Source organism: Rhinolophus ferrumequinum, chromosome 18, assembly GCF_004115265.2.
Source record: "Rhinolophus ferrumequinum isolate MPI-CBG mRhiFer1 chromosome 18, mRhiFer1_v1.p, whole genome shotgun sequence".
Taxonomy (NCBI): domain Eukaryota; kingdom Metazoa; phylum Chordata; class Mammalia; order Chiroptera; family Rhinolophidae; genus Rhinolophus; species Rhinolophus ferrumequinum.
This window is the reverse complement of record NC_046301.1, coordinates 46,056,298-46,079,221: the sequence shown is the minus strand read 5'-3', so window position 1 is coordinate 46,079,221 and position 22,924 is coordinate 46,056,298. Positions and strand designations below refer to the sequence as shown.

Sequence of the window (22,924 nt, the reverse complement as noted above, 5' to 3'; positions counted from 1 at the left end):
TGAGCCGTGAACAAAACTGGTGGTGGGTAAGATAATGTGTCCTTTAGTAAGGTCTAGTTCTCTAGCCTCAAAACCCAGTAAGCAGTGGATATCTTCCCCCAGAACTCACAAACTGACCAGCTTTTCAGTTTTACTGGCTTGGCATGTTGATGGCAGCCTCTCTACAAACTTGTTTATACCTCTTTCTGCCCCTCAGCTCCAGAGTCTGTTGCCCAGAATACACCACAGGCTGCAGTCTATTGCATATTTGAATATATTAGTTGGGCTGCTGCTTCTCTTCCCACTCAATGATGTGAAGTCAAGCTAAATGGCTTTCTTGTTTAAGAAAGTAGCCTTAGGTCCAAGACAAAGAATCCTTCCTATGGGTGAGAAAAGACATTAAAAAATACGATCCCACAATCACCAATATATTAAAAAATTCACACAAGAATCATCAATGAATGCTCAAATTACTGGATGGAAGTTCTTGGAAAAATAAGAATTCATAGTTATAGCGATTCACCTTACATATTTCTTATTAATCAAAAACAACAAAAATATGGAACAAACTGACCTTATGTGCTTCCTGATATGATGCAAAAATAAGCACACATTAACTATAAAATATTCTTGCTAAAAATATTCCATTTCAATCTAATCATGAGAAAAACTGTCTAACTTAGATTGTGGGGGCATTCTACAAGACAATTGGTATGCGTTCTTCGAAAATGTACATGGCATGAAAAAAGTTCTAGATTTAAGAGTAAAGAAATAAGACAAATGAAATGTGCAATCCCTGATTGAGTCTGGAATTTTAAAACATTTTAGGCTGGTTAGTTTTAAGAAAGAGCAGACAACAGAGAAGTTCTGAAAATCAAGTAGAAGTGACCCTTTGTAAAACACTGACGTTTGTGAGGGTGTCTCCCTTGGCTGTATCAGGAAGAAGACTTTTATCTCTAAGAACTCTTATCAATGCATAAGACAATGGCTTCAGTATGTGTAACAACCTTACCCTTCTTTCCTCTGCTTTTCCTGGCACTCTCCTATAAGTCACTCCCCCTACCAATATCTTTTGTCTTCAGCTGAAGATGATACTTAAGGTGGTCATTTCTTTTATTTCGGTGAGTTACTCAGTTTTCCTGGGTCTCTCATTATACAAGAGGTATACATATTAAGAAAGATGGAGAGTGCATGGCATTGGAGGTGAGGTTGCACAGAGTGGTCAGAGATTAGAAAACGGAGGCAGAAGAAAGTTTTAAGAACATTGCCCAATATCATACAGCTAATTGCAGAGTATAAGGGGAAAACAAAAACCAGGAGGAAAAAATATAACTTTGGAACATAACAGGTACTCACTCCAGGTATCACTGGGCCCTTCCTTTTCCCAAGCACATACACAAATCAGTCTTCCCTCCTTTCCAGAATCAGGCCATTAAGCAAGCAGACCATGAAGTGAACAGAATCAGCTTTATAGGCACTGCTCCCACCCTAGTTCAAACACCCGTGTCTTCCCTGGATAGCAGTATGAGTGAGCCCTTTCCTACTCTAAAATACAATGGTGCCTCCACTCAATTCTTCCCTAACTCTGTCGCTTAACCGATCTTTTCAAATACAAACATAATCCTTTTATCTTCCAAACTTAAAACATTCCACTGGTCTTTTGTTCCTTTAAGAAAGTAGTTCTCAAACCTTAGCTTGCATAATTACCTGCAGGTCTTGGTAAAAGATTGCTGGGCCACACCCCCGAGTTTCAGATTCAGCTGGTGTGTGGTATTTCTAAGAACTTCCCAGGTGGTGCTGATGGCCTGCGAACCAAACTTTGCGAACCACTCCTTTGAGAAACAAACAAACAAACAAACAAACAAACAAACATGTGGCGGATTCCCAGCCCTCCGTTTCAACCATTGCCAAACCACTAGATTCTTACCATGCCTGAGGCTTCTTAACTCTGTAATGATAATTCCTAACTGTAAGATCTTTGTGAGGATTAAAGGATTTTTAAACTGGCCAGGAGGGGTAGGCAATGTAGGGTAGGAGGTTCTCAAATGATGGCTACCACTCCACTCCCTTAACCTCCCGCCTCTCCTCCCTTCTCCCCTACTTTTCCTCCACCAAAACCAGACAGTAATTCTTTGGAGATAACGTGACAATTCTCAAACTCTTCAGATTAAAATCTCAGAAATGTATTTAACTAAGGCCCTCCACCCCCATTCTGATTCCACAGGCTTGGGACTCACAAGCTCTTTGCCCAAGATTGAAGGAGACCCATTCACCGGCCAGCCGCGAAGCCCAACTATGGAGCACAGTAGACAGATGCTCAGGAAGCCCCAGGATATGCTCAGCTCAACCTCACGCCAGCCCCGCTTGGTCCAGTTCTGCAGCCTCCCACTTACCTGGAACTGAAGGCTGAGGACCCAGACTGTGTGGAAACTCAGAGTCTGCTTCACCGTAGGACCGACACCCAACCGCCCGAGGGGGCAGGATCCTCAGCAGAGACATATACCTGCGGGTGCGGTGATTGGCAGTTCCTCCTGAAATGGGCAGGTAATGGACGTGCGCATGCTCAATGACCCAGTGGAGGGGGAAGAGCAGTAAGACCCTGGGCACAGCTGGGGGTGTTTCCCTCATTGATTAGGCTATTGTAGGCTTCAACTGATCGTTTCATTCCCAGTGTTAATCTTTTCAGGTTCTTACTATTATTCGTATGAGCAACTTGAGGATCACAGTATGGTTTTCAGGTTGGTTTTTAAAGCTTCGCCACCATAACCTCCTCTCAGATACTAAGGGAAGAGAGAGCTTTGCGGTGCCCAAGCAGGTTCACTTAGTCTGTAGTGGTTGATGAAAAGCTAGTCAACAAAGGAAGAGCCTCAGTGGATTAATTTGCATCTCAGTGGATGGGTGGGTGGCTGTATCCCACCCTGTGGAGTTATGCCACACGTCAACTCAGGCTCACTGAGATGTCCCGAGGAAGTGACCTTTAAGGTAAAATTTGAAGAATGACTTTGAGTTAGTTGGACAAATTCAAGGCTGAAAGAAGAGCCAACGAGAAGGCCCTTCACTTGGTACATGAGTGACTGACAGAGGTTGGTTTGGCTGGCACCTCAAGGGGAAGTAGGGAGGTGCAGGAAGTAGAAAAGGTGGAAAATGGCTTTGTGAGGCTGATGAGATAGGCAAGAATTGATGCTGCAAGATCTTTTTCAGGCAAAGTTGAGGATTTTGGTCTTTATCAAGTGCAAAGGAAACAAGTGGAGCATTTTAAACCGTGATATACAGGCATACCTGGGAGATATATTGGGTTTGGTACCAGACCACCATAATACAGCAGGTATGGCAATAAAGCGATCTTTTTGCCGGTGGAGAGTTTTGCTTTCAGTTTGTAAAAAGCAACGCCTCTGAAACACAATACAGCAAAGCATGCCTGTTATACAATTGGGATTTTGAAAGGATGATGGGCCACAATTCAGGAAACAGATCTTTTGGTGCCTTTAAGAGATCTAAGGAGTCGTGCTTGGTGAGCAGTTAAATACAGGTGAGAATTAGAGAATCCTTAACAGATATTGTTAACGTTGTGGTTCCTAAACGTTTTGGATTGCTAGTGGCAGAAGCTTCCCCTCTCTGTTTATTCTTTTATTGTGGAGTATATGGTTTTAATTTAAATACTGTAGGACAGAAAATACGAGTCATTCCCTATCATAGTTCATGGCGTAAAAATTCACTTAAGACAGAAGCCCCTTCGTAATGATACTGAACCCTGAAAGGCTGGCCATGCCTTGTAGGCTATAGTGTGCTTCAACAGGATGGAGACAGCCTATCAGCTGGATGCTGATTACCCTAATGAGCTGATAGTTTTACATTGGATTCTTCCTCTGGACCCATTGCATTGAAGAATTAACATTTTCTTCCCTACAAGACTGGTTCAGAAACAATCTCTCTTTCATCCTTACTCCTCTTGTGTAAGAATTGAAATTGTTCTAAGTGTATCAGTGATCTAATTTCTCAGCCATGGAATATTTTTCATGCCTGCTACTCTGAGATGTTTTATAGTCTTGGTCTCTGGCTACTCCCTCTCATTTTAGCAGTTGCTCTTCCTTTCCTGCCTTTCATGCATATATGTAAAGGCCTGCAAGGGCACATGACAAACGTTTAGTAGGTGACATGAAACATGTATATGGATGTGTATACGTGTGGGTACACACATCTAGTCTGTCCTGCTGCATGTAGAGAGGCGGTTAAAACTTCTTGGCTTTGGAACCAGGCTCCCAGTTCAAATCCAAGTTCTGCTCTCTTCTACTTTGTGTAACCTTTGACAGGTTGTCTTTTTGTGCCTGTTTTCTTATCTAGTTAAAAAAAAGATGGGAGTAATAATAGTATAACTTTCCTCTTAGAGTTGTACTAAATGGCTTTTCAAAAGTTAAACACTTGAAACAGTGTCTGGCATGGTAAATGTAGTGTAAAAATAGATAATAAATAAAGTGTTTGTGTGTATATATATATACAGAGGGTGCCAAAAAATGTATACCCATTTTAAGAAAGGAAAAAAGCTGTATTAAAATTGTAATACTCAATATATATCGATAACAAAAGATGAACACAAGTCACATTTGACTTCTGCAATTACAAGAGGCGCTCAAAGTGGTTACCATCAGTGTAATTTTAATAGTTTTTTTCCTTTCTTAAAATGTGTATACATTTTTTGGCACCCTCTGTATATATATGTATATATATATACACATTATCTATAAATTCATTAAAAATGCCTACTGGTTTCTCTCTGAGAACAGAAGAGAGATTTAGAGGGCGGTGTTTTACATTTTATTTTATATCATATCATTTGTAAAAGTTTCTTTAAAAGAAAAAGAGACACTTAAATCTGTATTTTCTTTGCCATTTGAAAATCATTTTTTAAAGAGAAAAGGCCAAGCACTTTTGATGCTGTTGATTTCATAGCCACTTGTTTATGACTGATGTGAAGTTGTTTTAATCTACTCGTTTATTACAAAGAAAAAAAAAAGTCACTTTCATATAAGAATGAAGTGAATCGTTCCAGAATGTCATCATTCTACATCTGTGTCGTGGATAAGCAGTCAGCAGCGCAGCTTGAGGGGCTCTGCTTGGGGCTTATGGATGAGAACGTATGGAGAAGCCATTATGGCAAGGGAATATTTAGACTATAAATACTGAGGGTTTGTGAGGACTATTTGAGTATTGGTTTGGGTGAGGCGACTCTTCACTAAAAACTCGCTGAAGACCCTTGGAGCATTTGCTCCTGTCTTGACAAGGCACTGCTCAGAAGACAGTGTGGATAAACCCACAGTGGCCCTCTGACAGAGACGTGCGTGCCCACCAACACTGGCGTCTTCATTCCCTAGCAACGTGCTCGAGCAATAGGGGCCGTTTCCTTTGCGTTGGCAGCTGGAATTCAGCTCTTTGATTAGTGGCTAACTAACAGCCTCCTCATATAAAACCTACACCTCATATTAAATTCAGATTTTATTCCTTCATCTCCCCTTGCCTGGATAAAGTGTGATTAATCTGTCATTTGTTTGGAGTGTGTTATGTTTCTAGTAGGCTTACTAAGAGACATTGTTCTGTATGCTTGTGAAATTATAATTCCCACATCAAAACTGTGCTAAATTAATTGCCGGCAAAGACAAAAAAAATAGTTTCTGGAGCATAATTTTGTTACCTCTTCAAAACAAAAACAAGCATACCATTATAAAAATTGCTGAAATATGATAAACAAAAAGGAATTTCATGTACTTTCTTTCTCTTTAAAAAGTAGTTAAAGCAAACAATAATTTTCAAGTTTCCTTGAAAGGAGAGGAGAGAAGGAAAGTCGGGAGGGAATGAATCCAAACTTTGTTCAATTAAATGAGTCATACACAGATACATGCACAGGTCTGGCTAAGTAAGATACAGTGGTGATCCCTACATTGATTTCCTTTCTAGAGGAGACATGAAACTGGATAAAATTTTTTTTCCCATTTTTCAGTTGCAGGTCAGGAAACTATTATTCATTCCATTACAAAATATGTGGCTTTAATAAATAATTTAAAACTCCTTTTATATCCTAGTAGTTAAGAGCACATTTTGGAAGACACTTGGATTTGTATTCCAACTATATCAATTTATTAGCTATGTGATTTTAGGTTACTCTAAGTCCCTGTTTCCTCATCTAAAAATAGGCAAAATTATACTTAATCCTACAGGGTTGTTGGGAAACCACTTTGCAGAGACTGGACCCCTTTTTTCCCTCCCTCCTCTCCCTTTCTTCCTAACAAGTGCACTTTTTAAACCAAAAACCTGAATAATTTTTTAAAAGGGTCAGATACTTTAAAAACAGAACTCCAAAAATCTAATAATATGAAGAATATCCAGTCTCATCAGAAGGAAGAGTATCTTAACAGAAAATACCTTGTTTTCTTTTTTTATCAAATTCCAATTTTAGAATTTATTTTCATTTTTCAAAGCTAATAATATTAAGAGTTTACCAAATGCTGAAGAACTGGAAATATTTTTGGTTTACTTGTAGTGTTTGAACTTTTCATGACATGGCTCAGTTTATACAAGTCATCTTTAGTTGAGCATTAAATATTTGAGTCATAAAACACAAAAGCTTTGTCTAAAACTCACTGGGGAATAGTGTGGAAACTGACATACTAACACATCCTACCAGGTAATGTTACATTATAAATGGAAAAACTGAGCAATGCTTATATACCAAAATATTCCTTTACTTTTACCCACTATAGTTAAAAACTTTGAAGAATGTTATCAATCACTTACATAGCAAGTGCCACAAAGCAGTTGATGTAAGGTATTATGAGAACTTGCAAAAATAGAGTATTTTAACAATCCTAAAAGTATAGAGTCAGGAGATGGTGTGTGTAGTTCTTCAATGTACAACTGGATGACAAACTTCCAGATGAGATTGACAAGGCTTTTCTGCAGAGTCATTGACAGGGGCTAGAGCCTCAAACTATCAACCTCACTACCTCTTATTAAGACTCCTTGTAATTCAATTACATGATCTTATAGTAGGATGAGAGCTTAGATGTAAAAAGTCAAGGCTAGAATCCAGTGTTCTTTCCATGAACACTCTGGCAAGGTGGAAGCCAAGAATGAAAAAACAGGATACAGATCTAGAGTTTCGGGAGTGAGGTCATTTTGGAAAGTGAGGAGGAATCAAAGGGCTGGAACTCAGCTCCAATATGACTAAAATAAGGCTCTTGTTACTGACAGAATTATATTACCATTTTTTCCTTTTTGCCTCAGGCTCTAACATGGCTCAGCTGATCTTTTTTCCTAAAAGTTTGGTATATTGTTCATCATTTTTTGGTGTTAATTTTTTTTAAAAGGGTGTTAAAATATTATTAATCTTGATTACTGAGGCTTTTGGCAAACCCTTAAATTTTATACGCATTCATTTTAGTCCTGGCCCTGCAAAGGAGAGTGAAAATGATGCAATGGGACCAAAGACTGATTTCAGAGTTTGGAAGAAATGGAGCCAAGAAAGAAGGGATCAGCCTTTACAGACAGCTGCTCTTTGGTCTACCAGTCCATCTGCTCCACTTCACTGACTCACCCCACAGCCCCAAGTTGGGGGGGCACCATTACATCTGATCCCCTTAGCCATCTTGATTAAACTATGTAAAATCTCTTTTCATTTGTATTCTGAAAATGTTAGAAATTACAAAGGACTTTTAATAGAAAAATAATAAAACAAACACCAGTCATAGAGCTGGTTAAGTTTAAGTACACATGCGAGTAATTGACATTCCCTAGTGTACGACTCCACCTTGTCAGTGAATAAAATATGGCTCCATTGTTATGGACTTGTTTTGGTATGCCACTTTCAGCATACATGCTACTAGTTGTTGAGTTCTTACAGATTTTGAATCTTTGCCCTTACTCTGATAGTCTTGAATTAAGTAAAAAATCTGCAGTGGCAGAGAATATATCAAGACTGTTCAATCTTAAATGTGTCAATTAAAAGGAACAAACAATGAAATAGAGACAAGTGTCAGGAACATTTCTATCATGTTGCACTCAATGCTCTGAGCATTTCTTATGCAAAACTGAGGACAACTAGACACTCAAATCACTGAGTCTTTTCTTGGACAATTATTGAAGTGGTATGAGCAGAAATCTAAAACCACTCCCTTGCCTTGCAATGGTATGGCTGGAATTTAACTTTTACTGTCAGTGTGAGAACCTGTACTTGAAAAAGTATAGGCTTGTATTCAATGAGATGTATCTGAACTGAGTGTTGTTTTTCTTTTTTTGTACAAAATATGTAAACATATCAACAAGTACATGTTTTAAACAAATATAATTGATAATATCTTATGTTCCTATTGAAATGCATCTGTGTAAAGGAATTATAATTTATCCAGAAAATCATTTAGAATCTCTCCAAATATCTGATTTCAATAATAAAGTAACATATTTTATAAGACATCTTTTGTTTGTGTGTAAATTTAATTACAGTGCTTTATATAAGCACTTTCCATCCCAAAAGACACCATTAATAAGCTATAAAAGGTAGACAAACTCCATGATGTCAGAATTTTTATGTGAAATTCTTTGTGTTAATCCCAACCTTTTATTTGAGCAAAATAAGGGTTAATGGTTCATGGCTTCTCCCACTTTATGTTTATAAAGTAAAATTTTTAGTTAAAATATGAATTTGTAAAATTTTTTTTTTATTTAAGATTTTGTTGTTGTTGTTGGGGAAAGGGAACAGTGTATATTTCCAAGACTTTATTGGGGAACAGTGTGTTTTTCCCAGGATCCATCAGTTCCAAGTCAAGTTGTTGTTCTTCAATCTTAGTTGTGGAGGGCGCAGCTCAGCTCCAAGTCCAGTTGTAGTTTTCAATCTAATTGCAGGGGGCACAGCCCACCATTCCATGTGGGAGTCTAACCGGCAACCTTGTTGTTAAGAGCTCGCTCTGCTAACCATCTGAGCCATGGGGCCACTTCTTGCAGCTCAGCAGCATCTCAGCAAGTTGTTGTCTTCAATCTAGTTGTGGAGGTTGCAGCTCACTGGCCCTTGTGGGAATCGAACCGGCAACCCTGTTTCTCAGAGCTCGAGCTCTAACCACCTGAGCCATTGAATTCATAAATTTGTAAATTTTATACCTGGAATTAACTTACAGTAAAATAATAGAAATCTTTATGACACTGAGCTAACAGTCTTTCAATAAATAAAATTAAGAATTTGGGAAAACCTAATTATCAATACAATTCAGATTTGGACAGGATAATTTTATATCCCTAAATTACTTCTGATTTTTTTTTTTAAACATGTTTCACCACCATAGGTTGAACAGCACCAAAACAGAACCTAGCAGAATGATTAACTCTCATGTTAGAGATGTTGCCCCACTTGGGACTTCGTTTGCATAACTATATTTTAAATGTCCACTTTAAATAGGCCTTTCTAAGAGACTATCTACACAAATAAAACAGAACTTCAAAGGAAATCAAACATTAGCTTTTTGTAATTACATGATGAGAAAAAGATTCAGAAGTGAACATTTCAATTTTAAAATAAAATGAACTACAACTAGTATTTCAAACATTCTTTTACAACTTTAAATGAATAGTATTCAAAATAAAAAATACTTTTATAAACATTAAAGCCTATAATATAAAATTGGTAGCAACTAATAGCTTCTTTCTTAGTCTCTCTATATAAGTAATCAATGAACCATTTATTTTCTCCCAATTCTGCAAAGCTGAATAGTCCATGCAATTGATTTCAGATTTAGCATTTTTAAAAGAATTACTCAAACATATAGTTATCTTAATATTTTTGAAGAATTACAAGAATATCAAAGAAAAATTTTAAATTCTTGCACTTTTCACTATTAGAGAGTTCTAAGATATTACAAAGTATTTTTCTTTTTAACCCACATAAGAATTACAATGTGCACAAAAGATGAGAGATTTTTCTTATACAGGTAAATAATTGTGCTTCAGACTGTAAATACTTTTAAATTTATGTTATTTTCCCTCTAAAAAGAAAAGAAGAGAATCCTGTGAAACAAATAAGACATCCCAGGTGCTTTCAAATGATTCCTTTTCATACAGTAACTTCCAAGCAAGCACACTATTGTGTGGGTGGGTATTTTTCATTCACTCCTCTTCTTCATCTTGTAGACCGGGGGAAGTTAGCTAAAGATCTATATTTGGAAGGCAAAGGAGAAAGAACATATCATAATAAGAAATGCTATCCAGCAGGCCAATTTACCCATGTTTAATTTTTTAATAGACAATGAGTCATGAAACTTTCATGATTTCAGTAGAATGAAGGACAAAAGAACATGATAATCTCAATAGAAAAAATAGTTGACAAAACCTAACACTTTTATCTTCATAATAAAAACATTCAACAAACTAGGAATAGAAGGGAACTCCTTCAACCTGATAAGGATATCTGCAAAGACCCATGGCTGGCATCATACTTGATAATGAAACACAGAATACTTTCCATCTAAGATCAGGAATTAAACAAGGATGTCTGTTCTCACCACTTCTATTGAACATTGTACGGGAGGGTCTAGTTAAGGGATATAGACAAGGAAAAGACATAAAATACATCCAGATTAGAAAGAAGCAAAACTATCTCTGCAGATAACATGTGCTTGTACATACCAAATCATAAGGAACCTACTAAAAGCTATGAGAATGAATCAATAATTTCATTAATAAATCAATAATTTAATCATAAAATCAATAACCAAAAATCAATTATATTTCTACACATTATCCATGAACAATTCAAAAATGAAACTTAATTTACAATAACATCAAAAGAATAAAATACTTGGGAATAAATTAAACAAAAGTATAAAACTTGTATTTTAAAAACTAAAAAACACTGTTGAAAGAAATTACAGAGGATCTGAATAAATGGAAATATATCTCATGTTCATGGGCTGGAAAACTTAATTGTCAAGATGGCAGTATTTCCCATTGGTCTACAGATTCAACACAATCCCTGTCCAAATCACAGCTGGCTCATTGCAGACACTGAGAAGCTGATCTTAAAATTCGTATGGAAATTCAAGGGAACCAGAATAACCAATCTTGAAAAACTACAAACTTGGAGGATTCAGTCTCAATTTAAACACTTGCTACAATACTACAATCACCAAGACAGTATGGTGTTAACACAAAGATTGACATGTGGATCAATGAAATACAACTGAAAGTCCAGAAATAACCCCTTACATTTATCATCAATTGATTTTTGACAATGGTGCCAACAGAATTCAATGGAGGAAATAGTGATGCATTCAACAAATGATGCTAGATATCCATATTAAATATCTATGCACAAAAGAAGTTAGACCCCTTCCTCACACCATGTACAAAATTTAACTTAAAATGGATCATTGACATAAAAATAAGCGATAAAAGTCTTAGAAGAATACATAAGTGTAAATATTTGTGACCTTGGATGTGAGGAGGCCGGTGCAAGGTAAACAGTAGTTAGGCTGGGGTGGTGTGAATTGCAGATGAGATATGCTTGGAGCTGGGAGACTGAATATACAAATGGACAATGGCTTGACACTATATTAAAATAGAACTCTGTCCCACGAGCTCTGGAACAACCAGCCCAGGAAGCCAAACCTTAACCTCTGCTGCAGTTGGCCTGAAACGGGCAAAATTCGGTCAGTAACTGTCAGCTTTCCTAGTGCTTGTCCCTCCTTTCCCCTCAAGGTGGGAATGGGTTCCTGGAAGAATGGTCATGTCTTCCATGGAACCAAGAGGGAAGAAAAGGATGGGAGTGGTCAGGAGTAGATTAGATGGGATTCTAATCTGGTCTGGGAAGTTGAGGTATGAAAAAAGATAATTTTTTTCTCTGTGATATAAGGGTCAAGGCCATCTGCTAAAGCAATGAAGAAAAGGGCCTGAAATTTGAGCTCAGTGTATAAATTAGAAACGGCTATTGTGGAGTGCAAGGCAGCACGTTGACCACAGGAATGTAGGAGTTTTGCTGGACACTGAGGAACTAACTGAGATGGGAGATGAGGAACTTATAAGTGGTTCCAATGAGACTTCTTGTATATTCTTCAGTAGCAATAACATGCTTGGATGAAAACTTTAGGATCCTTCCAGAATAATGAGATGAAGACAGCAGCAAGAAAACCTGTATTGGTAGCAGTTATGGAAAGAATGAATTATAGAATCTTAGATGGAGAAAGGGAAGACTAGAGAGGACCAGTCAGTGGACATGGAGAAATGTGCAAGGCCTGATGAGGCTGGAATGGTGGCAGTGGCAGACCAAGCTTCTGGCATGACTATACATGTGCATGGCTGAGACCTCGTGGAGGAGAAGGTCTTGGGAAAGCCTGTGCATTCTACCACTTTTTCTTCTTTAATAAAATTTTAACAAAGCAGAAGACGTGGTTTGCATTATTAATTATTTATAAATAAGTATAAACATTCTGAGTGGTAACAAATAAACTATGAAGGAATTTTAATTATAAGTTAGCAATATTTTGAGGAATTGTAGATACACTGACAAGAATTTGAATGTTTCTGGTGATAATTGCTTATAATTTTATTATGATCATGAAGTTTACAATTTTTATATAAATTTTCTTAGTATCAATAGTGTTGAAAGAATTGTGGCATTCAATACCATACAGCGCTATTAAAAAATACATCCAAGTATGAAATGTATTGACATCATTAACAATCAATGATTTTGTTTTTTTCAGGTCACCTACAAAACAATAAATATCCTCTTGCTATTATCTAAGAATACTTTTCAAATCACTGCTCTGAAAAAATAAAGTTAACCCAATATCACTAGGTTAATAATTGTATGCATAAATGAGAAAAAAACTAAAGACAAAAAGCTTTATGCTAAAAAGAAATTTTAGACTCACAGATGGTATGATAGAGAGCAGCTATTTTAAATATCTGCAGAAATAATTATTACCGGATTTGTAACGAGAAATAAGTTTCCAAAATGAAGAATACTCTGAATTTAGGTGTTCATCATGCACATATTGTATATAGGGGAATACACATTTATTGTTGTAATGTATAATGTAACTAAATTTTATATGTTTATATTTTCAATAAATATACATGAAAATTGTATTAACATTCAGGCATCATGATCATTATAGAAGTTTTATTTCATCAGTAAATCAAAAATGTTTTTCTCAATCACTGAGAGAAGACTAATTTTCTGTTTTATTGAGTTTTAAGCAAGATGCCCTGCAGATATGATAGTCCACAGAGGAATCCCCTATACTTAAAACTGCTCTCAGGCCATTCATGCATTTTAAAGGTTTATATTCTAAACTTCAGGGGCCCAATCTTGTCTTCAAGGAGCTCACATTCCAATGCAGATAAAATCTGACAAAATAAAGTAGAATATGATAAATGGCTTTAAAACTGATAAAAATGCTGAGATTGTTGAAAGAATGGAAGATTATTTTAAGTTAATTGGATCAGGGTGGGCCTCATAAAGAAAATGGAATTTGAAGAGAACCCTAGGGGAGGGGAAGGGTTTGAACTTAATGAGATGAGGGAAGCAATTCCTGGAAGAGAAAACACTTTCAAGTACAGAGATAGGAAATCCATTTGATAGGAGTTCAGTTTGGAAGTTAATATTTAAAAAAACAAAGCTGAAAATGTATGGTGGGGGGAGTCTGATTTGATAGTAGGTCTTAAATGCTAAGATAATAAATAAAAGTTTGATTTCATTTCTTTTAGCAACATTTGTGGAGTTCCTGCTGTATTCCAGGCACTTTTTTTCAGCTGAAATTCAAAGAGAACTACAACCCACTGTTGAGAATTTAGGTAAGCTACTCCATGGTATTGCTGCCTCAGTATCCATTTTGTTTGTCCAAGTGGCCTGCGAGGACCTTACTCTGATAATAGCACCTCCTGCAAACACATGCCCTGGAGAGTAGTTGTAGAGTCACAATGAGATGTAAGTTCCTGATATGATTTTGCCAACAGCCCTTGTGATCAATAGTCTCCCTTGTCTCCCACAGCCTGTATACCTTATGTACCCCTTAGATAAGACCCCTGTGGGGCTTCCCAAAACCCAGCTCTTTGAGTATGAATGTGCCAATCTCACCTTCATCCAGGAATGCCAAAGCACTCCACCCATGGAACCTTAAAAAAAAATAATAATACAGTTTGTACCCCAAGTCCCATCTCTGTCTCTGTCTTTGTTCTGTTGACCTCCCCATGTAAGACCCCCCAGGCATGCCATATGTTTCTTCCAGGAGCCATGAGTAATAAACTTCTCTATTGCAATTCATCTGTAGTCAGCTGTGGAACTAAGGCTCACCCTTGGCTCACCATTCTGTACTCTGCTCCACTTAACAAATGCTAATTTAACCAAAGTCAGAACTCCACATTCTGCTTTCAGGAACTTACAGCATGCTGAGAGAAGGGAAGAGTACAGTCTGTTAACAGGTTATCACAATGCAGTGAGTCAAGTACTCTGACATTAATATGGAAATGGTGCTGAGAGGACAAAGTGGGCATCTAATACAATTGATAGGAGTATCAAAATCAGGAAATGTTTCTTTAATCAGGGACATTTCTTGAAGGATGAATTGATAGTGAGGAAAAGATGAAAGAAAGGACATTGCAAGCAGAAAGTGTAGCTTGAGGAACAACAGGTAAAGAATCTACTAAATTTAAAGTAATGGTAATATTTAAAAATAACTCTAGCTACCGTCTATTTAGCTACTAAGTGCTAGGGATGGTTATGATAAGTACCATTACTAGCTCCATCTTACAGGTCTGGAAGTGGAGGGAGGCTTAGAGAGGGTAAGTGACTTACCAATGATCATCAGGGAGTGAGCTATGTATCCAAAACTCGAATCCCGGAAGTCCAAAACAGTCTTAATTCTTTCTTATTCCCTCTGGGACAGGGGAGGGGAGAAGTGGCAGATGATGGTAAAGAGGTATATTTTGTAAGGTGCTGTTTGTTAAAATTATGGGAGTTCTCGCTGTCCTGAAGGCTACAGGGACAGTTAAGAATTTTGATCATGGCGTGCCATGTTTAGATTTAGTTTTAAAAAAATCAGATGATAAAACAAAAATGGACTTTCCAGAACTTGAACTGGAGGCTGGAATGATCAGTTAAGGTGTAAACAAATAACAAAGTAAATATATGTTATATCATATGACATTAGGTGTTAGGGAGAAAAACAAACCAGGAAAAGAGAAGAAGGGTTAAGGTGACACATTGCCTTTTTGGGGGCTGTATTGTATTTTTATCTAAAGGATCATCAGGGAAGTCCTTCCTGATGACATCTATGATACTGGAACAGAGAACTGGGTTACAGAAATAAGCTGTGCAGAAGGCATGGTAGAGCTGTGCATATGCACCGAGACATGAGCTTGAATCGTCTGTAGGACAGCTAAAGTGATTTCCTGTAGGTCTTTGGATACCCTTACAGGACCTGAAAGGTGATTTATTCCAGAGGTAAATAGTCAAAAGGGCGCATGGTGTCATTGAAACCAAGTTAAATCCATCCTGTGATTTGACCTACAGTGAGAGATAACTGAGATCAGGACCAAAATGTATTCACTGGATTTGAGAAGAAGAATGCCACTCAGGACCTTTCCCAGATTGTAATGGGGAACAGTGTGTTGAAATCAGATGGGAGGACAGGAAACAGCCACTTTTCAAGCAAGTTGGCTGTGCAGAGAACGTGGGTTGGTCACTAGAAAGCACAATAGGGTCAAAGGTGCAATTTTTTTTTAAATAGATGAAATAGATCACTTTTTTTTTCTTTTCTTTTTTTCTTGTTTTTTTTTTTTTTTAAGACATTTTATTTATTTTAAGTGCGTTTTTCCAGGACCCATCAGCTCCAAGTCAAGTAGTTGTTTCAATCTAGTTGTGAAGGGTACAGCTCACAGTGGCCCATGTGGGGATCGGACCAGCAACCTTGTTAAGAGCACCGCGCTCTAACCAACTGAGCTAACCGGCAGCTCCCAGAAATAGATCAGTTTTGACTGAGGAACATTCTGAGGAAGAAAGGGAGTAACAGTTGGATCGAAGTTCTTGGGGTGTAGAGATTAACTGTACCCAAGAGAGGAATCTCTCAGTGAAAGTCTAGGAAGGGAAAATAGAAGTGTTGCAGATGTAGAAGTGTGTAGTTTGAAGGCAGGGTCTGATTTTGAGGCTTGATTATCTCCACTTCCTCTGGGAAGAGGAATTGTCTCTTGCTATGAGTTGGAAAAGGAGATTTAACAGTTTAAGGAAACTAGAGGTCATTAAAATTTGAAATATAGCTGCATCAGAATCGGAGGCACCTAAGAGTAAGCAGAAGAGTACTTTTCAGAGAGCGCTGCACCAGTTGGAAATGGAGTGCTCCACTAAAGTGGAGATTCTGTGTTGAAGGCAAAGTTGGCTATCAGTTAAGTCAAAAAGGCAGAATGGAGTGAAAAGTCCAAGATAGAAGGACACCTCAGGAGAGAGTTGGGAAGCAGGGCAGAGGTTTGGTCAACAGTGTCAGAAGTCCATGACTTTGAGGGTTTAAGAATGAGACAGAAAATAGAGACTTGGAAGAACTTACATTTTGGATAAATCAAGGGTGGTAAGAGAATCTTAGCTGGTCTCAATTTATAAAAGGTAGCTTTACCAAAAATCTTTTCATAGCTATTACTTCTGGTAAGTGAAAATGGGCAACAGGGTAGAAAGACTTACTTTTGACTTTTACATTTTGCTGTATTGTTAGAAAACAATTTTATACCATGAAAATGTAGTAAGTTGTTATTAAAAAGCTAGATAAAGTATGTGTTAATACAGTATGTAGTTATCTAGAGTACATATTTATCAATAAAAGCATTAATAATTATAGTGAGATTCTACTGTTGGAAGGGGGAAATCATTAGAATCCTACCCCGTTTTCCACTCTATGCTCTCCTATTAACCTGTACATTTAGACTTCCTCACACCCCTTCACTTTTCCTCCACTCTAATTCACTTAGGGCTGAATGTGATGCCAAAATATTTCTGTGAGGAAAAAAGAAAATCAAGAAAATGAATTGAGGACAACACAGATTTTCTATTTAATTGTTAAGAAATCTTACTGAGGATCATTGAGCAGGACTCTCGGAGCTGAAAAAACTGACAGAGTAAAAGGTAATAGAGCATACTTACTGAGTGAGTTAAAAGTCTAAACCACTCTAAAGGGTAGCTCTGGAAAAATTCCAAAGTCAACTGTTTATCTTACCTATCCTTTCACCGTCTTACCTACCCTTTCACTTGACCCTAATTGAATCGAATAAATACATGCGATTTTATCTAAAGCATGCAAGAAAACGGAGGGGGGGAATAAATGAAAAGGAGTGTGGTTGCCTTAGAGTTTTACTACCTAGGTCTGTCGTGCCTTTACCCAATTGTCAAGTTGTTTTGTTGCAAGACATAAAAAAATGTACAAATATTCAGGACAGCGAGTATTATGCCACTGAATGTGAAGGCTGCACTTGTTACTATAGCCCTGGTTCAGCAAGATCTTGGAAAATCTTATCTTCATGTTTATCTTGCGTTGGTGCGTATACTATCCCTGGATTCCAAAATGTGGCTTTTACATGTTCTTCAAAGAACTGTAGCTGGAATGCAAGACTAGTGTAAACACTGAGAAAATGGATGCTGTAAGCTGAGCAGTTCTTTAAAAGATCAGCCTAATTTTGTAAAGGATTGCTATTATTAAATGGTTTACATGGCCTTTACTTAAATTTCCCTTTGGTTTACAAATTTGGTTTATAGATCAAAATTTTCCTCAACTTGGGCAATTCAAATTTCATGTTTACTTGCAACAAGTAGTTTATGGCAGGTGATTTGTGAAGAAAGCCAATAAAACCTGCAGCTAAGGGCTTTCATTCACAGTTATGTAAGGTATCTTTCTCTGTATATGCAGGAATTCCCTTCTATTGTGAAATGCCTCCCCTCCTCTTTGTTACTTGTGGAGGAAGTGCTGGGAAAATCTTGAACTTCTCCACTCCTCAACACAGATTTTACCATAATTTATATGTGAGACTGAAATGCATTATTAACACATAACAAAGAGTTTTTTTTAACATATAAAATCCTTTTAAAGCATGTTTAGTCACTACTAATTGTCTTCTCAAAAACTTCATATTGTTCTTTTTGGCTCCTTCCACCAAAATTTGTTTTTCATAATTTCATAACAAAGAGTAATATGTTACAGATACAGACATAGAGAACTTGGCTTTTTGTCTTAATCCTTGTGGTAAAGGCTTGTTACTGAATTGCTCTTCCTTCTTTGAATGTCCTGCTCAGGGCTTTCACTGGGTTTGAAAAGCACATATTAAACAATAGATATAGCAACCATCCTTTCCTCTGAATGAATAGTGCCATAAACACTACAGTCTAAAGGCCAGCTGAATAAGCTAATTTAACAATTGCCTGTGTATGTTAACCAGCTGAGGAATATTTCTATGGCATTTTTTTTAACAGAAGATACATTTTATGACATAAAGAGCTTAAAATAATTATAATGGAATGCCAAATTTATTTTTAGTATGAAATAACTTAAATTTCAGCAGTGTTTGAAGTTAAATGATTCAGGCAGTATCACTGGTGATAATGGTGGTGTAAAATCATTGGCCTTTTATAATCACTTTTTTTTCAACAAAGGGGGAGGAGCAAAATTCTATTCAGGATTTATCCTTAAAGATGCAGCCATCGAGACCAATTCTATGTATATGGCTGGAAATCTGCCATGCCATTAATATTAAGTTGATTTTATATATTAAAAGAAATATTTTCAGGAAAAGGAAACTGCATATTGAGGCCAGTACCTCATTTATATGGTGTTGTTGGGCAAATATGTCCAAATGCTTTCAAGTACAATGGTATTCGTGGGAAATGTGCTTGTTCTGGATAACATAGGGAGCTAGTCAGTGTTTTTCAAAAGACATGTTTGAAGATGCTTTAATAATTATGTTCTCCTGGTACCTGATTTTTTAATTATGGTAATCATCAAACACACACAGTCGTACTAGTCCCCATATAACTATCACTCAAATTCAACAATTATTAAGATTTTCCTACATTTTTCGCATCGATCCCATTAAATTATTTAAGTAATTCCCCAACATCACGTCACTTCCCTGTTTCATCTATTGGTGTGCATCCCTTAAACTGGCATTACCATAAAGCCTTCATCACATATTACAAAATCTGAACAGACATTCTTTGGTATATCCAATCTGGAACATTGCCCAACTGTAGGAAAGCTATTTTCCATCAGAAATACCTCAGGGGAAGGGCACTCGTGAATGGAGAGGCATACATCTCCTCTGATGGCAGCTGAGTCTGTGCAGTTTTCTTCTCATTGCCAAATTAGCTGAGAAAAAAAGGAGAAATATTAGGCGCTAGGAGCATTTTTCAGAAAATTAATTGTTGTTTACTCTGGAGAGTATAGGGTTCAAGATATACCGTGATTATTTGCTATTTGTTTAGATGCGATCATGATATAAAAAAATTAATGTGATGTAAATGCACAAGGTATATTCCTAACAGTTCCTGTTAATAGCAGGATCTACTATTAATAGTAATGTCCTCCTCCTTCTACATGACTTCTTCCTAAATGCCCATAGACCTTTCATTTTATGTACTGAGTTAATCAAAAATATTTTACAAGAACATTGTCCAAAGTGTTCTATAGTTCAGAAAAGTAGAAATGGTTTGAATAGCAATTGCTGTAAATAGTAAGAAGGAACGCTATCTGAGTTGCTAATTTGGAACTCTTTTCTTATTTATGTAAAAGGTCACACCAGGGGAGTCTACTTGAAATAACCTCAGTGATCAAACTTCTGATTAACTAAAAGGAGAAACTGAATTTTTAACAAGTTATGCACCATTTTCTGTTCAAATGAAGTATTTTGTCAAGTAAATAATCTTATATATTTGGATATACGTATAATCACCTTTTTATTTAACTTTGGGTTTGTTTTTTCCTGAGTCGGAAAACTCTTTAATTTTTTTTACTTGCCAGTGCTTTGAAACCTTACTATTTGGTTTTCAAGTAAAAGCACATTAGAATAACTGATTACTGAATTTTAGTTAGATAAGAACAACACCACTGATATCATTTTTTAAAAAATATATCCAGTAAACAATATTTATCTTAACCATACATATTTTTGACATTTTTTGGCTTTAGAAGCACAATACTAAAAATTGTACTTTTTTAAAGTGACACATCTAATTATATAACTAGAAATAACAGCTATTGACCTATTTTAAGATTTCATCGACAATTTGTCACATTATGGTTTTTATATGTTGTTAATTCAGTTAATGTTCTCCCAGTCCAGCCAGCAACATACTCTTTTAATATGCTGCTTTGGATTTTTGCATTTTACCTAAAAATCTGTGTGTTTACCTTTGTAAGGAACAGACCAAGCATTTTAATTTCTTTTTTACTTATAAGGACAACATATCTACAATAGTAAGGGATCAATATTCTTTGAAATTAGAAAAATAGTGGTAAAATATGTATCATCATTTTAATATCTAGCTATTTAAAAAAATATCCAAATAATAGAACAAACAGTCTAGCTAGTCTACTTCTGAAATCCTTCTCACTCTAATACCCCAATCTCTGAGGTGTTTTCAACATAAACACAATCATGCTTAGAGGCCCACGGACACAAACAGACATTAAAAACAAGTTACTTGGTACAAATGTACCAAAGTCTTACCTGGTCTCTGTCCATTGATAAGAAGACTCATCATAAAAATAAAAAATACAAAAAAGAATTGCTGAAATCTCATTTTTCTGCCACACTAAAGTGGAGCAGTAGCTCTCAAAGTAAACCAAACTTCTTTGAACAGTCTTGTGCAAAAGCTGTGTGGCTCTTCTCACATTCTAATGACAACCCTCAGAGAACTGCCAGCTGCGTTTTCTAGAAAGGTTAATGATCACATCAGACAAGGTTACTGGTGCGCCGTGCTGTGGTTAGAGCCTCCCTCGGCCTCAAGCCCCGCCTCCGCTCTTCTCCTCCTTCCCCTCTGTCACTCCCCTTTATTTCCATAAGCACATATTGGTGAAATGAAGCATTCTGGTGTGCTGTGACTTCAGTGGAAGTGTACTCTGGAAGCGCTTAGGAGAGATTTAATTCAGTTTGGATTTGCAGGAATATGTAAAACTAGGCATGGCTTTGCCTCCTCCCCTCATGATTTGCATCTGTTTAAACTTTGCATTGCCCATATTGGTCCCACATGCAGAAACCAATCGAAATGACAGGAAGTCTCTCTTTTGTCCTTTTCAGAAGGAATTCTGCAACTCTAACCCATGACTCCCGAATGCTTTGTGGCAGAACATGTGCTGAAATGCTTTTTCATTACCAAACCTACTGCAAAGTGTTGCCTATTTATCCTAAATTTCTAAATTGCTTAATCTAGATGGGTTTGTATCAATAAACATTCCTGGGGTTTAGGATATTCTGAAATAAATTTGGAAAACGTTTATGTTTTTATTTTGTAAAGTGCAATTTAAAAAGTAATGAGGGTTGCTTTTATCAGTAATACGTCCAGAATTTTAAAAAAGGAAGTTTACACAAGTCACGAACTAATGAAATCTGTGTTCTGTTAAAAAATTTATATGTGGTGAAATGCCAAGCTATCACAGACACTGAAATTAGAGATGGGGAAAGAACTTCTCAGGTCATCTCCTAACACATTCAGAAGACACAAACATAGTAGTCTAGTGTGGTCTTTGCACACATGTCCTAACAACTCTTTTTGTTTTAAGTGCTTCCTTCTCTGTGATATGTAGCTGTTATAAATGGAACTTACTGTACTTACTATAAAGTAATCCAAAAGGATAGTGTAGATGCACTGTTGAAACACATGTAGAGCCCAAAGACCAAATCTAAAGCATACGAAGCTTTTACACACTGCCAGGGCTTTTTGTTGCATTTGGCTTCTCTAGGGTTCAGGTAGATGATAGACACCTTGGGCTTGCTGAGGTTTGAAATTAATGCATAATTTGGTCTTGGTCTTCCAAGTCAGTCTGTAACATTCCCCGCCTGCCTAGTTATGCACACACCTTATAACAGGCAATAGCATGCAGAAATTCTTAGAATCACTTCCTTAAAATCTAAAGAACGTTTGCCCATTTGGGGTCTGGACACATAGTGTTAAAGGGTCCTACATTCCCATGCTGTGTTTGTACATCGCTCCAGACAATCAATTGAATACAGGAGTTTGGACTCATGATATAAAAGTGCTTCATGAGCGGCAAAGGGGTTGTTCAGATTTTTGCTTCCCCTGCGTACTTCTCAATCTTGCACACCGGAAAACAGCAAGCTACCACGGTTGGGTGTTTAAATCAAGAAAACCAACAGGAGATTAATGTAGATTTCGACAGTATAACGTCAAGCCAAGTTGCAAGTTTATTCAAAGGTATAGTAATGAGTTTTCTTGATGGATAAAATAGTGACTACCTTACACTGCATCTATAGATTAAAATTTTTATGTTTTATAACCAGATGATCAACAGTGAACTCCTAGAATATAGCCAATATACTCAAGTCCTGTGCAAGGTATATGACATCACTGATTAGGATACAGCAAAGTGTTGTATTTGTCCTACAACCCATTGGAATATCAATTTTCTCATTAAAAAAATTGAGATGTAATACCTGCTTTTCTACTTTACGGAGTTCTAAAGGTTTAGCAAGATAATGTATTAAATTTATGAAACGTAAGACATTATTTATTTATATAGTTAAAAGTGATTCTTTCCAAAAACAACTTAAGGAAGACGACCATGGTGATTATGTCTAAGCAGTTGCTTTTTGGAGTACAGTAATAAAGTGTTGTAGAGTTGATGGGCAAACTGAAATTCTAGACATTGAAGGACAATGAAAATGACCCAGCATTTCTGTGGAATGTGGGTCAACAGTGGTG

General features: G+C 36.8%; 1 protein-coding gene across 1 annotated transcript; it reads right to left on the bottom strand.

Moving 5' to 3' along the window:
- Window positions 1–8,837: 8,837 nt before the first annotated feature.
- On the bottom strand, window positions 8,838–20,964 carry APELA (apelin receptor early endogenous ligand). The gene is made up of 3 exons (XM_033134832.1): window positions 20,713–20,964; window positions 19,263–19,352; window positions 8,838–10,166 (listed from the first exon to the last, which is right to left on the bottom strand). Exons 1-2 carry the CDS (start codon window positions 20,783–20,785, stop codon window positions 19,264–19,266), a joined length of 162 nt encoding a protein of 53 aa, XP_032990723.1. The 5' UTR covers window positions 20,786–20,964; the 3' UTR covers window positions 8,838–10,166; window position 19,263.
- Between the last annotated feature and the right edge of the window lie 1,960 nt (window positions 20,965–22,924).